General features: G+C 41.3%; 1 protein-coding gene across 1 annotated transcript in view; it reads left to right on the top strand.

Annotated features, from left to right (window-relative positions):
* The window catches only part of LOC126481006 (B-cell receptor CD22-like), a 113,633-nt gene that overhangs the window by 11,603 nt on the left and 84,600 nt on the right, over positions 1–17,430 (top strand). The window contains exons 3-4 of the mRNA XM_050104460.1: positions 1,859–2,019; positions 8,810–8,945. Coding sequence (XP_049960417.1) covers positions 1,859–2,019; positions 8,810–8,945 — 297 coding nt within the window. The remainder of the gene's footprint in view (positions 1–1,858; positions 2,020–8,809; positions 8,946–17,430) is intronic.

Genomic DNA, 17,430 nt, shown 5'->3' with positions numbered 1-17,430 from the left:
CTCTCCCTGAAACTCTGTACAACCTCTGGCTCTTTCAGTTTATCCAGGTCCCATCTCCTTAAATTCCCACCATTTTGCAGTTTCTTCAGTTTTAATCTACAGGCCATAACCAATAGATTGTGGTCAGAGTCCACATCTGCCCCTGGAAATGTCTTACAATTTAAAACCAGGTTCCTAAATCTCTGTCTTACCATTATATAATCTATCTGATACCTTTTAGTATCTCCAGGGTTCGTCCATGTATACAACCTTCTTTTATGATTCTTGAACCAAGTGTTAGCTATGATTATATTGTGCTCTGTGCAAAATTCTACCAGGCGACTTCCTCTTTCATTTCTTAGCCCCAATCCATATTCACCTACTACGTTTCCTTCTCTCCCTTTTCCTACACTCGAATTCCAGTCACCCATGACTATTAAATTTTCGTCTCCCTTCACTATCTGAATAATTTCTTTTATTTCAGCGTACCCGCATTCCTATTTTCCTATTCATTATTAAACCTACTCCTGCTTTACCCATATTTGACTTTGTGTTTATAACCCTGTAGTCACCTGACCAGAAGTCTTGTTCCTCCTGCCACCGAACTTCACTAATTCCCACTATATCTAACTTTAACCTATCCATTTCCCTTTTTAAATTTTCTAACCTACCTGCCCGATTAAGGGATCTGACATTCCACGCTCCGATCCGTAGAACGCCAGTTTTCTTTCTCCTGATAACGACATCCTCTTGAGTAGTCCCCGCCCGGAGATCCGAATGGGGGACTATTTACCTCCGGAATATTTTACCCAAGAGGACGCCATCATCATTTAAACATACAGTAAAGCTGCATGCCCTCGGGAAAAATTACGGCTGTAGTTTCCCCTTGCTTTCAGCCGTTCGCAGTACCGGCACAGCAAGGCAGTTTTGGTTATTGTTACAAGGCCAGATCAGTCAATCATCCAGACTGTTGCCCCTGCAACCACTGAAAAGGCTGCTGTCCCTCTTCAGAAACCACACGTTTGTCTGGCCTCTCAACAGATACCCCTCCGTTGTGGTTGCACCTACGGTACGGCTATCTGTATCGCTGAGGCACGCAAGCCTCCCCACCAACGGCAAGGTCCATGGTTCATGGGGGGAGGGATTAGGATATTGTTTTTGATAAACCCGCTGTGCAGCTCGTCTAGTGTACTCACTCCAGGTGTATCGCTCCATTAGCAAAGAGAGAAAATGCACTACTACACTGGTGGACAGCAGTTGCCTACAACTGAAGAGCGTAATACGGCCTCCACCGGTTTAAATAATCCTCATAGGAAAAAATGACTTTAGAGAAAAATATTTGATTTGATGTCCCCCACAACCTCTCAGAGTTTGTCGGTTTAAATACTTTTCACCCTGTATACCTCGTGTACGCTATTGTACCGCCATCAGTATATGTGCTTATCGATATCCCATGGCTTCCATATCGCAGTGTATACAGCTAATTTATCACATACCGCGTCCACCCTACATCAATGTAGTACTGTTTCATGTTATTTGTAATACATTAAATTTCACTTTTAACCAGGGTTACACAAACGTGTTTTTCTTTTGAGATTTATTTTGAGTCCTTCCGCAAAATTGATGTTCAGGATTCTAATATACGCAAATATGAAACTTACGAATGAATGTTTGTGATAAACGTAAAGTAATTTACTCCTAGTGAAGAACGTTAAGTGGCATCATTTTGGATCTCGGAGCACCTTTTATGATACAAAGATGTTACCGCTCCATTTTGTGAGTCAATTCGAGAACGGTACCGTAGATAATAAGATAATAGAGAGCAGGATATTCCTCGAGGAATATTGCCTGTCATGGTCAATCTTATGTGGTGTCGCAGAAAGGTCGCCGCCGTCCAGCATCCTGATTAACGTCGAGCTGCCACTGACTGCGGGCCGCAACTGCGAGATCACGTGCCGCATTGTGGGGTGGGAGACGTCGCCAAACGTCTCCTGGTGGTTGGGCGATCAGCGGTTGATGGACACTATGGAGGAGAAACTGGTACGTGCTACTTCTATCTACGTATGAACGCCTCCCTTTCCTGCTATTCCATATTTTGTCAAGTTGTATGTTAAGAAAGACGTAAACATGTTACTGCAATATTGTCACTAAATATACGGAAGGTAACATCTAACGCAAGTAACTTCTTACCGCTAGAGATAATAAGAATTTTTCATTACACGCAAATTTGTTCCGCTGATACCTTAAGGGGGGGGGGGGGGGGGGGGTAGGACGTCAAACGGGCCGACTTGGAGCAGGAGAGGCACCACAGGACGTTTTAATTTCCACTGTCTATACTTTTACAAATAAATTCATAAAACTTTATCAGCATGACCAGGAAGGATTCGGGAGCCACACTCATAGCAGTGGAAGTTCAAAAACATAACAAAATTAATTTTTTTACATGTGAAATTTCATCATTTTCTCGCTTGTTATTGACTGCATTTGTTGCTATAGGTACATTTTTGTTCACAAGTAAGAGAGATTCTTTGATGAATTTTGCACAGCATGCAAACCATACTTACAGGTGTATGGTAATCCATAATTTTCCAAATCTATTAAAAACTGTGGTAAAAATTAACATAATTAACTACAAAATTAGATAGTTTTCTAAACGTAAAGTTTTGAAACGTAACAGCTCATTCATTTTTTCATAAATTAAATAGATTCTAGAGTTTCAGACACCTGTAACTATGGTTTGTATGCTGTGCAAAATTCATCGGACAGTCTCTCTTACTTATGAAGAAAAGTGTACCTATAGCAACAAATGCAGCCAATACTAAGTGAAAAAAATGATGAAATTTCACATGTAAAAAAATTATTTTGTTATGTTTTTGAACTGCCACTGCTACGAGTGTGAATCCTGAATCTTTCCTGGTCATGCTGACAAAGGTTTATGAATTTACGTGTAAAAGTATAGACAGTGGAAATTAAAGTGTCCTGTGGTGCCTCTCCTGCTCCAAGTCGGCCCGTTTGGCGTCGTACCCCCCTTAACGGCGAACACATTCTGCGGAATCATTACAAGGTACACCGTCATACGAGTATGCTGGATGGCATGCACCAAATCCAAAACTTCAGGTATGAATCCTCAACCTGCCGAAGGATTTATCCCAGATACATAAGGTTTCTTTACCATTCATGACTGCCTTAGTCAATGTTGCTTGAGTGTGCAGTGTTGTATAATGGTTCAGAGTCCATGTTAAACCGCAGGACCACTTAACGACGAGCCGGATTATTCGGTTCAAAGGTCGATGGAAGACATGGCTGTACGATAACAAACAGGTTCTGCAATTTAAAACAGGCTTAAAGCCAACTTCATCTTGAAGACCAATTTACTACATTTTAGAAATTGCTTTTATCAGTTTAAGTAATCATCATATTACATGAATGGTTGTAATAGATTTGTAATCAGACATCATTTCCTGAGGCCTCGCAAAAACATTCATATATGTTACATGAGCCGTGATTGGTACGAAACTCACTGTAAATCTGCGTAAACATTCAGAAATAGTGCAGTTTATATCACTACTGTCTGGATATTTGGTTACTGTGGTTTAATAACACAGTGTTGGGTGATTTCGTTAACATAGTGTTTTTAATTTATATTTGCAAAACTGATCTAAGGAGCCTTACTGCAGCCGTTAGTGTCATCTCAAAGATGTTAGGGTGCCATCGAGAACGAATGTTTCAACACTGTAAATAAATGACGCTTACACATGTTTTTCTTGTCTTTTATGTTTTTTTTCTTCATCATATAATTTTGTTATTACCGCAATAATGGTTTCCCACCAAAGATTTCAATGTCCCTGTTCCCTCTTCTACAGCTCTTAAGCACAACCACATTTATCTCAAGCTGAACAGTTTGCTATATGGGTATCCCTTTTTGCTGAACAGTTCAGAGGTTTCTTTACGTTTCGTCGTGAATTCCTTCCGCATCGCGCATTTCGTGTTCGACATAGCGGTACATAATAGCTAGCAGCTAAAGCTCGATCTTTCACTGTTTTGCAATAATAAGGGCATTTTGGTTTGTCGGGTTAACTAATCCCACTTGGTTCATGGAGTTACTGTTGGTAAATGATGTGCCTCGGTACAACATTCTCCATGTTCTCAGGGTTTCGTAAAGCTGATTCCATCTTTATTTGTGGAAGTACTTTTTGAAGATTTATAGAAGTCTCAAAGGTTCCACATTGTTTTTTTCTATTTTTACCACCATTTTGAAGTGATATGATTATACGAATCAGAACTGATCTCCAGCTTTCGTCCAAAAGTACGATAAAAGATTGTTTCCCAACTTCGCAACATCTCCCTGCCGCTCAGCAATAATTTAGGATTAATAGTTTTCCTCACTTTTATTTTTAATTAGTGATTCATCTGGGAATAAAAATGTACTTAATGTGGCTATTACCATATGTATGTCTTTCTCCAGGTGTTCATACTTTAGCCCATGTAAACGACCTGACTATGCACACAGTTATTTTCGATTGGCCTTTTGCTGTCTCCTAGAATCACCTTCTATTCACAGAGAACACTTGAAAAAGCAGTTCATTCCAGATTTTTGTTCCGTATTTTCTTGTTGCTGAGGTTTTCAATTGGAAGACGTTTTGGATGTAACTTTCCATGCTGTTATATCCCGTAAAAGTCTATCAATCGCTGTAAAATATTTTACCTACACAGGTTATGCAGTAAATAAGGCAGTTTCCCAAATATGAACAAAATGAATGTTCCTTTTATCGATGGCCCTGGAGCAGAAAAAGAGTAATTCGGCCGGTGGACTAAGCGCAGTGCAATGTGTCCAAATATGGGAGTTATGGTTCTTGTAGCGCCATGGAAAAATATAATAGCCCATGCGCTGTAAGATTGTCAGTGGCATTGCCGTCTACGTATCACGTCCGTGCCCTCAACTTGAAACCTTTATTATGAGTTAAGGTTGAACATGCGTAGAATTTAAGGTATTACTCACCAGCAATGGGTAATTTATTGTTCTTTAAGTTCTTCAACAGAAATATCTCGTTAATCAACATTGGTGTAATTCTTCACTCGCTTTCTTCTAACAGGTTTTCCCACACTTCTAGGTTCGACTTAGTACAGAAATCAATATTTTTCATACAGAACTGAAAGGGCCCGGGTTCCATTCCCGGTAGGGTCGGAGATTTTCTCCGCTCAGAGAATGGGTGTTGTGTTGTCCTAATCATCATCATTTATTACCCATCAACGCGCAAGTCGCCGAAGTGGCGTCAAATGGTATGACTTGTGCCCGGCGAACGGTCTACCCGACGGGAGGCCGTACTCATACATTTGCATGTATACAGAACTGAATTCAAATTTACATCCATTAGAAACAAAATCAATATGGTATTCATATGTGGAGAGTTAATCTCAGAATAATAGCAAAAATTAAATATCTCGCCGAGCGTGTATACCAACTTCATTATAAAGGGTGAGTCGCGTAAGACGTAACACCCCCTTTATTCCGCACGTATCGGCGTGCGGTTTTCGGCGAATCATAGCGGACTATGGGGCACAAACGTTGGTACATGCAGAATAATCACAACGTTGATATTGACCCAGATAATGAGGCAAGTACATGGTTTTTTAAATGGGACGCTATACTTTTTTTACCATAATTCGAACGCTCTGCAAAAGACGCATGTGGATATTGTGGTTCAAACATTGCTTAAAAGAGGGCGGATGAGGATTTACCTACGTAGCGTAGCCCGTGGATGCTGCATAGAGCACGGCAACTCGGTCTGCGGGTCGCGCAAGGCGTGTTTACAGTCTGCAGCCGCTTCCGACCGCCTCGACCTTCAATCGTACAATATTTCCCAGCGTCTTTTAAGCGAAGTTTGAATCACAATAGCAACAAGCGTTACATCACTACACGCGTCTTTTCCAGAGCGTTCGAATGATGGTAAAAAAGTATAGCGTCCCATTTAAAAAACATGTACTTGCCTCATTATTTCTGTCAATATAAACATTGTGATTATTGTGCATGTACCAAAGTATGTGTCCCATAGGCGGCTATGATTCGCCGAACACCGCTTGTCGATACGTGCAATTGCCAACGGAATAATAGGGGTGTTACGTCTTACGCGACTCACCCTGTGTATCTGCTGAGCAAGTAACTTAACATTAGTACATAATTACTATGAATGTTCTTTTTATGTGAATATTTATAATAGCAGAGCTTGGTCACAAATGGAGATAAGAGAGTCACAACACGAAGAAGGATTTGTGCGACTTAAAAGAAAGTTGGCAGTTGAGTTTCTATGAAATATGATATCTATTCCAAACGCCACTGTGAGGATACAAATGGCTCTGAGCACTATGCAACTTAACTTCTGAGGTCATCAGTCACCTAGAACTTAGAACTAATTAAACCTAAATAACCTAAGGACATCACACACATCCATGCCCGAGGCAGGATTCGAACCTGCGACCGGAGCGGTCGCTCGGCTCCAGACTGTAGCGCCTAGAACCGCACGGCCACTCCGGTCGGCGTGAGAATACAAATCAGGTTTGTTTTAAGGACACGTTGTAACGGTAGTGAGCGATAGTTGGCGTTGAGATAGAACGTAGTGAGTTGATGTTAGTGACGAATGCCTTTAAGGTGACAAAGACGACATAATTAACAGCTCACTGAGTTTGAACGAGGCTACGAGAAGCCGGATGCTCCTTCTGCGATATTATAGAAAGACTTGACAAGAACGTAGCCACCGTTCATGATTGCTGGCAAAAGGTTGTTACTGCAACGCAGGCCCGCAAGAAGATCGGTTTTCGGATGACCAAGTGGCTCCACCAAATGGAAAGACCATCGTGGTCGATGGTTGGCTCTGGCGCATCGGACGGCATCTGCAGTAGCAATTTGAGCTACAGTTGGTACCATTGTGCCGTAAATAACTGTTACAAATCGGTTACTTCAACGACAGCTTCGAGCCAGACGTTCTGTTGCGAGCATTCGAATGACCCTAAACCACCGACATTTGCGCCTTCTGTGATGTTTAGCGAGAGCTCATTGTATGGCAGGGTCGACGTTTATTGTGTTTCCCGATGGAGTTGGTTCTGCCTCGGTGCCACTGATGGTTGTGTGTTGGTTACAAAGAGACCAATTGAGGGCCTGCAAGTAACCTGTCTTCGTGATAGACTCACTGGAGCTATAGTCTGGCACCTGCACAACAGAATGCACACTGGCGGTTACGCCGGTTACTAATGTACGTGGACTTTACATTTGCATTGGCTCATCTCGCGCTTACATTAACCTGTGATCTTGCAATGTGAATTACTTAGATACTAATGTATATTACCTAGACAAATTTGTAAGCGAAACTTCATTACTCTACATTAATAATCTTTTGGTGCTACGATTTTTTCTCCGTCGGTTGATATCTGTGAAACCAGTGCTACGTGCAACGATGTGATTCTGATTGCTGTTGTTAATCATCGGTCTCTCTCTCTTCAAGTTTCATCTCCCACATTTCCACGCACTACACGGTTAATTATTCCTTGACGCCTCTGGCTGTCTCCTATTACTCTATGCCTTCTTTTAGTAAAATTGTCCTATAAATCCTTTTTATCGCCAGTTATATGCAGTACCTCTATATTAACTGTTCGATCTACCCATTAACCGTTAGAATTTTCCCGTAGAATCACATTTGAAAAGCTAATATTATCTTTGAGTTTTTCCCATTGACCAGTTTCTTGTTATGTTGTACTCAAGTTACCTTCATACAACAATTTATGACAACAATAGTTAAATTAAATATAAGTTCTCTTATTACATATGGTTTTTTTTTCAGGTATGTTTTACTTGTATTTGATAGTTAGTTACTTTGCTGTCCAAGTAGAAAGCCTCATCTGCTCTATCATATGCGTCACATACTGAGTATTCTTGCGTATATGATATAGTACAAAGCTCTGGAACAAACTGATCTGAAGGTGACTAATAATGACAAAATCGCTAAGCAATAAAAACTCGAGCATTTTAGACCGGTCATTGTTTCATAAATGGATTCAGAAAATCATTATTATGATTTGCAATTACACTCCTTTTCCGACTTATTTCCATACTTACTTTTTCTGTTAGTCACTATTTGTGCCTGAATTCCCCGTATACGCACGTAAACGACGAGCAATTGCAGACACATAACGGATAGGCTTTTTCGCGGATGGACATTACGTTGCATCCGAACGTACATCGGTATCCGCTGTATGAACTACAATCCGTAGGAAACAGTTTACTCCCCACATGCTCATGAGTTTAAATTTACACCAGTAACTACAGTATTTGAAAATGTGTTCATTTTAACTGCTACTGCGTAAATCCCTAGTGCTATTCGCTTTTCATTACAACTTATTAGGTTAGGAACAGTATAACATTTTATTCTATTTGAGAAGATAGTCAGAGACATAGAAGTGCGATTATTTTTTGTTTATGCATAACAGGCGATGAAACATAATACATTTATTTTAAGTTGTAAAGTGGAGGTGTGTGTTGCATTTCAAGTGAGTCTATTACCTCGCTATATTTCGTCATTGCAGTGCTGCCTACAATTCGTCTGCAGTAACCAGATAAAAAAAAATTCGCTCTTTATATTGTTAACTGGACAGAGACTTCTGTTTGTCTCTTATTTTCAGGATTTAAGCATAATCTGCTAGTCTAACCCCAAAGTGAAATAGTTCAAATTTAGGTACGAAAAATAATGATTTTTAATATCACCATGATTTATCACCTTAAATATTTCCTAGGGGGTTAGATTTGGGTGTTTCTGATCCAACACGTCTTTTTCTGCCCAAGGTATCCGAAGAAGGTAACGAGACCGTGTCAATACTGTTGTTGACGCCACTTCCGGCTGACAATGGGGAAACCCTCAAGTGCCAGGCTGAGGGCGCAGACGGCATACGGGAGAAATCAGTGAAACTTCTCGTCTACTGTAAGTTACGCCTTCATCGTTTTCCTCCTTTTTTTTTCTTTTTACTGACTTTACTTTAGAAGTAAAATTACATTCGTTGGTGTGTATGTAGTTTCGTTCTCTTTATATTGAAAAACCAACGGCAAGGGAGTTTAGATGCTATACACATATTTGCCTTACTTTCTCTTTGCGAGCATTGAGAAGCCGCCGACAGTTGACGGTCGCGTACATCGAGCCGCCGCCCCGCCCACCAGGCAGTTAGAGCGAAGGCTCACCATTCGTTTGAGTGCGCTTTCCACTACACACGTCCGTCCCGCAAACATAACACAGCTGAAGCGCAAAACGTCATTTCCCATATATTATTACATGAAACTAAATTCCTCGTTGTAACATATCCTGTAGTATGAATGTGAGCTTAAAGCGTTAATTTTGTGTTCTAGATGTGGAGATCCCTGACCCTCTTTTCGAAGCCGTGTCCGGCATTGATGTAGGGTCCACTAGCAAGGCTTATACACGCAACAGCTTTGCGTCAGCCGAATTATCGGGCTTCGAACTTATCATTTACCAATCCAGTCAACCGTGAAACAGTCGTTTATTGGGACGGCCATGGGGTCCACTTCCTCTTAACGGAGGACAGTTTTAGAATTGGAGTACTGTAGTCCTCACTTTTTGTGAGGCTTTCACTCTGCCTAAGGCATGTTTCACGTATGTGTTGGTGATTCCTTACTTTCATGGCTTCTCTTGCGTGGTGGTTTACATAACATTCAGGTCTACAGTTAAAAGGATACACTTTGGGATACATCAGGAAAAATTTTTAAGTGACACTGCTCGCAGTACAATAGCAATGAAATAAAACGCAAACCTGCTGATAAACGGATGTTGACAGAAATGCTGACAGACACGACAGTGGTAATGTGTGAATTCTTCCATCAAGACCACAGCAAAATGTTATCTGAGGATGTGGATGAAAAACCCAAAGAAAAAAGAATACAATTCGTTTATGTAAATTCGTTGGCCTCCGTGGTGAGTGTCAATCGGAATAAAATCTGTTTGGGTGTTGAGGCGCGTTTTTCTGAAGCAATGAAATAACTGAAATATCAATATTTCGACCAAATTTGCAGTCGTTCTCTTCAGGGCAGATATTCCGGAATCAGATATTACTTTGTAAGGCTTATCCGGAGCAGAAACAGACCCATATCATAATTTGGTAATGTTGAAGAGTAGACTGAAGTTTAAAAGACTAGTCAGGATGAATCAATGCGTAAAGAAGTGTGATACAGACGCATTAAAGAGGAGACAGGATTCAAGTTCTCTTATGCTATAGATACTGCTTTAATGAATAGCTCTGCAGGCAGTACAGTTGATGAGGAATGGACGCCTCTGCAAAGGGCAATCACAGAAGATGGAAAGAGAAGCTTCGGTACAAGGAGCGCAGTTGTGAAGAAACCATGAGAAATAGATGAAATCCGTTGATCGACTAAAGAAGGAAGTACAGAATTGATCAGGAAAATCAGGAGTACAAAAATACAAGTCACTTAAGAATGCATGGAATCGAACTTGAAATGGTTGCATGAAACATCGAAGGAAGTGAAATAGAGACAATTGCCGAAGAACAGACTCAGAAAAATCAAAACAATCCTTGGTGAAATTAGAATAAAGGGCGGTATCATTAAGAGTGCATTGGCAGTTGCACTGTTAATTACTGAAGAGAGAGCGGATAGATGGAAAGGGTAATTTGAAGTCTCTATGAGGGGGATGACTGTCTCATGATGTGTTAGCTAAAGAGACAGGAGCCGACAGGGAGAGGTAGGGGATCTAATATTATAATCAGAATTAAAAAGAGCTTTGGAAGACTTAAGATCAAATGAGATAGAACGGATAGTGGCAAAAAACTATTCCCGTTTTTGTGTAGAACGTATGGGACTGGCGACATATAAGAAAACTTTCGTAAAAACATCATCGACACAATTCCGAAGATTGCAAGAGCCGACAGATGCGTGAATTTACTTAATAGCTCATGCATCCCAGTTGTTGACAAGTGAAATATACAGAAGAATGGAATAGAAAGGAAGATAAAGCAAGCATAGGGGCAGTTCTGACTTTGCATATGATAGTGGAAGCAAGACTGGAGGAAAAATCAATAAACGTTCATAGGATCCGTCGATATGGAAAAAACGTTTACTAACGTCAAGTGGCGCAAATTATGAGAAAAATAGGGATACGATGTAGCGAATAGCGGGCAGTATACAATATGTACGAGAACCGGGAGGGAACACTAAGACTGGAGCACTAAGAAAAATGTGTTCGGATTTTAAAGAGTGTAAGACAGGATTAGTCTTTTGCCCTACCTGTGCAATCTACAGGGTGGTCCATTGATCGTGACCGGGACAAATATATCACGAAATAAGCGTCAAACAAATAAAACTATAAAGAACGAAACTTGTCTAGCTTGGAGGTGAAAACCAGATGGCGCTATGGTTGGTCCCGCTAGATGGCGCTGCCATCGGTCAAACGGATATCAACTGCGTTTTTTAAATAGAAACCCACATTTTATTACATATTCGTGTATTACATAAAGAAATACGAATGTTTTAATTGGACCACTTTTTCCGCGTTGTGATAGATGGCGCTGTAATAGTCACAAATATATGGCTCACAATTTTAGACGAACAGTTGGTAACAGGTAGGTTTTTTAAAATTAAAATACGGATTGTAGGTATGTTTCAACATTTTATTTCGGTTGTTCCGATGTGATACATGTACCTCTGTGAACTTATCATTTCTGAGAACGCATACTGTTACAGAGTGATTGCCTGTAAATACCACATTAATGCAATAAATGCTCAAAATGATGTCCTTCAACGAAATGCATTTGGCAAAACGTGTGACGACATTCCTCTCAACAGCGACTAGTTCGCCTTCCGTAATATTCGCACAAGCTTTGACAATGCGCTGACGCATGTTGTCAGGTGTTTTGAGGATCACGATAGCAAATATCCTTCAACTGTCCCCACAGAAAGAAATCTGGGGAAGTCAGATCCGGTGAAAGTGCGGGCCATGTTATGGTGCTTCGACGACCAATCCACTTCTCATGAAATGTGCTATTCAATACCACTTCAACCGCATGCGAGCTATGTGCCGGACATCCAACATGTTGGAAGTATATCGCCATTCTGTTATGCAGTGAAACATCTTGTAGTAACATCGTTAGAACATTACGTAGGAAATCAGCATACATTGCACCATTTAGATTGCCGCCGATAAAATGGGGGCCAATTATCCTCCCTCCCATAATGCCGCACCATACATTAACCCGCCGAGATAGCTGATGATCCACTTGTCGCAGCCATCGTGGATTTTCCGTTGCCCAGTAGTGTATATTATGCCGATTTACGTTACCGCTGTTGTTGAATGACGCTTCGTCACTAAATAGAACGCGTGCAAAAAATCTGTCATCGTCCCGTAATTTCTCTTGTGACCAGTGGCAGAACTGTGCACCACGTTCAAAGTCGTCGAGATGCAATTCCTGGTGCACAGAAATATGGTACGGGTGCAATCGATGTTGATGTAGCATTCTCAACACCGACGTTTTTGAGATTTCCGATTCTCCCGCAATTTGTCTGCTACTGATGTGCGGATTAGCCGCGACAGCAGCTAAGACACCTACTTGGGAATCATCATTTGTTGCATGTAGTGGCTGACGTTTAAGATGTAGCTGAACACTTCCCGTTTCCTGAAATAACGTAACTATCCGGCGAACGATCCGGACACTTGGAGGATTTCGTCGAGAATACCGAGCAGCATACATAGTACACGCCCGTTGGGCATTTTGATCACAACAGCCTTATATCAACACGATATAGACCTTTTCCGCAATTGGTAAACGGTCCATTTTAACACGGGTAATATATCACGAAGCAAATACCGTCCGCACTAGCGGAATGTTATGTTTGTGACTATTACAGCGCCATCTATAACAAAGCGAAAAAAGTGGTCCAACTAAAGCATGCATATTTCTTTACGTTATACACTAATATGTAATTAAAAATGTGGGTTCATATTTAAAAAAACGCAGTTGATATCAGTTTGAACTACGGCAGCGTCATCTAGTGGGCCAACCATAGCGCCATCTGGTTTCCCCTTCAAGCTAGACGAGTTCCGGTCTTTGTAGTTTTTTCGTTTGATGCTTATTTCGTGAGGTATTTGGCCCGGTCACTATCAATGGACCACCCTGTATATTTCGGGGAAGCAATGAGGAAAATAGAAGAGAGATTTAAGAGTGGAGTTAAAATTCTAGGTGAAAGGATGTCAGTGATACGATCGGCTGATGGCAATGCTGACCTCAGGGAAAGTGAAGAAGAATTACAGTCTGTTGAATTAAATGATCTAATGAGAACAGAATATGGACTGATAGCAAATCGGAGAAATGAGAACTAGCGGAAATAAGAAGAGCGAGAAACTTAACATCCTATTTTGGATTCACGAAGTAGGGGAAATTAAGGAATTCACACGTAACAGAAAACGCATACTCGGGGAGCGAGGAGGACGTAAGAGTAAGACTAGCACTGGCAAAAAGGGCATTCCTGACGAAGTTAAGTGAACTAGTATCAAACTTAGGCCTAAATTTGAGGAAAATGTTTTTGCGAACACACGTTTGGAGTCCATTACAGGATAGTGAAACACGGACGGTGGTTCAAATGGTTCCAATGGCTCTGAGCACTATGGGATTTAACGTCATAGGTCATCAGTCCCCTAGGACTTAGAACTACTTAAACCTAACTAACCTAAGGACATCACACACAACCATGCCCAAGAAAGGATTCGAACCTGCGACCGTAGCAGTCTCGCGGTTCCGGACTGCAGCGCCTAGAACCGCACGGCCACCGCGGCCCCGCACGGACGGTGGGGAAGTCAGATGAGAAGAGAAGCAAAGAATTTGTGATGTGGTGCTAGCGACGAATGTTGAAAATTAAGTGAACTGACAAAGTAAAGAATAGAGAACTTATGGGGTTTTCTTGAGAAACGGGTGGGGGGGGGGGGGGGGGGGGAGGAATTAGAATTAATGAAGAATACTGACAAGAAAAAGGGCCAGGATGACAGAAAATGTGTAAAGACAGAGATTAGCTTCAACGATGATACTAGATGGAGGCGAAAAGATTCCACTCCCCCAGGCCAGAGGACTGCGATCGACTCTGGGTATGATGGCACAAACAGTCAGCGCGCGATCCGCATGCGATACTAGTTCCATTCACCATAATCATCCGTCCAAAAGGAACCACTTGACTGCACACTGGCATTCTTTCCGACCCTGCCGATATTTCCCTTAGGGCTCAATTACCAGCCAACGATACAGTGATCCTAATGGCTAGCATACCAGGCCTCTTCACATATCCGGACTGCGTAAGAAAATCAGCCACAGGCCTAAAGGGGAGAGGCATTCCGCAGTGGCTCAGAATGGGTAGCAGTTCGTAAATGTTGTAGCCAAGTCGTGAGGAGCCAGCCGTGCAGTCCATTCATTCTTTCGCCTTCCACCGAGTGACATGTAAACCCACCTCTGTCCCACCACTCGCTCTCGAGTGAAGACGGACCTGTCAAACGTATATCGGAAGACACAGCGGCCATCAGGTCATCAAGGTATACCAACGCAGCAAAGGTGTCGCAGTTCTCGTCACCGGCGGCCCACAGTCGGCGCAGCTTTGGGCAGCATCCAGAGGCTGCTGATCACAGCCAACCCATCTTCCATCTGTTAACGGGCGGCAACCAATTATCTTTGTTTTGAAGAAAATAACTATCGACAGTTGTAATTTTATGAAGTATTTTATTTGGCTATCATTATCGGTGCCTCATTGGCATCACCTTCAGGTCCCTACACGCGTAGCTAGATACGCCATCTCAACTTCCACGCTATTATCGGGATCCGCAAAATCAAATGGCTTCCGTATGTTACTGAAACTTCTTTGTAGACGCGAACTCTCCACATCTACAGAGAAATTTCAGAAATCTACGGAAGCGAGTTGAAATTAGTGAGCCCTATCATAGCACGAACATTTAAATGATGTATCTAGCTACGCTTATAGGGGCCTGAAGGTGATGCCAATGAGGCTCCGAAAATGGTGACCCAAATAAAATAGTTAATAAAGCTAAAACGGGCGATATTAATTTTATTCGAGACTTTTACTAGCCGCAGTTGCACTCTATTTATAAAAGATGTATCTGTAGAAATTTTCCTTGCGTCCACCGCAACAAGCACAGTTCCTAGCCATACCGTAATGTGTAAAAATAATGAATAAGATCTCAAGAAAAAAAGCAGTCTGATGTTACTTAAAAATGAGAAATTTATTCACTAAGGTGCTACTGAAGTTAGAATATGCGTGAAATACACAAGAAGGGTGAAAAAACACTAAAATCTGCTGTGCGGGGTTTCTCACTATAGCCTTAGACCATAAGATCCGCATGCTATTAAACTGCTCTTAAGAAATTTCGCTACTGAAAATGGATGTATCAACAATTACTTTTTTCTACAAACTCTCTTTAGATAAAAGCTACTGCAGGAAATAAATGTAACTTCCTAAGCGCTGATATAAACTATGGGCTGTCTACTTACACAAGTCTAAAACGATTGGTGACGGAAAAGTAGCAAGAGGATACGATCTATCACAATATGCACTAACATTTATGCAAAAGCAAAAAACTTTGAAGTAAAATTGGTAAACAGTAATCTGTATAGTAAAGTGCACAGGTATAGTTCACTTCTTCGGATTAGAAAGTGAAAAAAACAGAAACTAATATAAATTACGATGTATCATCTAACTGCTACAGCTGGTGATGCTAGACGGGTATCCCTTTCAGATCGGCGTCTGCCGCTGCCTGTACACAATAGGAAAACATTGAGGACGCCAGTAAATGCCTTGAAAGACTGATGTCCATAACGAAACATCTAAAGAGCACATCTAAATCTGTTATGAACACTGATGAATCTCTCGTACCGAAATATATTCACGTAATTAAACGCACAACAATAGTCAATAAATCAGAAACAAGTGAACACATACAAAACTCTTATATACACTGACGGAAAAAGAAATCGCAACACCAAAATATACATAACACAGAGTAACGAAATTTCTGGAATGCACTTGTCGGGATACGATATTTAAACGAGACGATATTTAAACGATCAACTTTGCACGATCACTGGTTAATGTAAACGCGAGATAAGCTATTGAAAATGTGAAATGTTGATACATTAACACTTTGTCGTCCGCACGTCTGCCAAAAATTTATTCGCTTGGCGCCGGCAGCGCTAATTCAGATTACTTGGCTTGTCGCCGGCCGCTTGTCACCTTTGCGCTGATGAGAAGCGTCAAACACACTGACTCTTGCGAGCTTCAATTTTCCGGAAATCCTCTATAATGCCGTATCGTTCCACAAACTCGAATTTTCTTTTCAAGTAACTTCTCTTCAAGTGCTACACTGTGATAATAATTATCCATGCAGATGTGATGCCACTTTGCATCAGAAAGTATCAATAGTTCCATCACGGTTATGGCTAAAGGCTGTCCAACGCCGGAACACATCTTGAATCAGGAAACGTATCCCGTACTCGAATCACACAACATCCGAATGAGCAGGCCGTATTTCGTAATTTTCGACGGATTAAAAACTTTAAAATTTAATCGTCCACTCCAAGTTATCATTCCTTCATCAATTGAGATTTTTTGACTTAGATTAAAGTTTGTTTAAACTTTTTGGAAAAATGATCAATTACGAATTTCACTTTGACAAGCCGGTCGGCATTATCCGGTTTATTGTTTCTATCGGAAAATAATATTTGCCTGAACCGGTTGCGGGACATCGTTTTGTTAAATATCGGTGTGTCTGTAAACGGATTCGTTGACCAGTAACCACCGATCCTTTCTTTTTTTACATTTCCCCTAAGGATAGCAAGCCCAAACCATTTTCTAATTTCGGGTCCCGTAACGTCGACTCCTTTGACATTTTTTAAATACAGTTTCCTTCTATTGCAATTTTTACTGTAGTACTTGTTGCTTTCGTTGCTAATATATTCAATTAAATCGTTCCCAGTATATAATTCTACGATATCCTCGACGCCCTGTGTATCTTTGGGAAATATGTTTGGACCCAGGGATCCTTCAAATTTATTATCGGTCCTCCGTAAATCAAAGACTGACCACTGTTCAAAATTGGTTCAAATGGCTCTGAGCACTGTGGGACTTAACATCTGAGGTCATCAGTCCCCTAGAACTTAGAACTACTTAAACCCAACTAACCTAAGGACATTACACATATCCATGCCCGAGGCAGCATTCGAACCTGCGACCGTAGCGGTCGCGGGGTTCCAGACTGAAGCGCCTAGAACCGCTCGGCCACAGCGGCCGGCTGACCACTGTGCACTGTCTTTTCCGTCTGATTCAGCCGAATCAGTTGGAACCGTAGCGTTCGTCGAATTCTTCTTGGACGTATTTCACTATCTTCCTACGACTCT

Source organism: Schistocerca serialis, chromosome 5 (genome assembly GCF_023864345.2).
Source record: "Schistocerca serialis cubense isolate TAMUIC-IGC-003099 chromosome 5, iqSchSeri2.2, whole genome shotgun sequence".
NCBI lineage: Eukaryota > Metazoa > Arthropoda > Insecta > Orthoptera > Acrididae > Schistocerca > Schistocerca serialis.
This window is presented reverse-complemented; position numbering and strand designations above follow the sequence as displayed.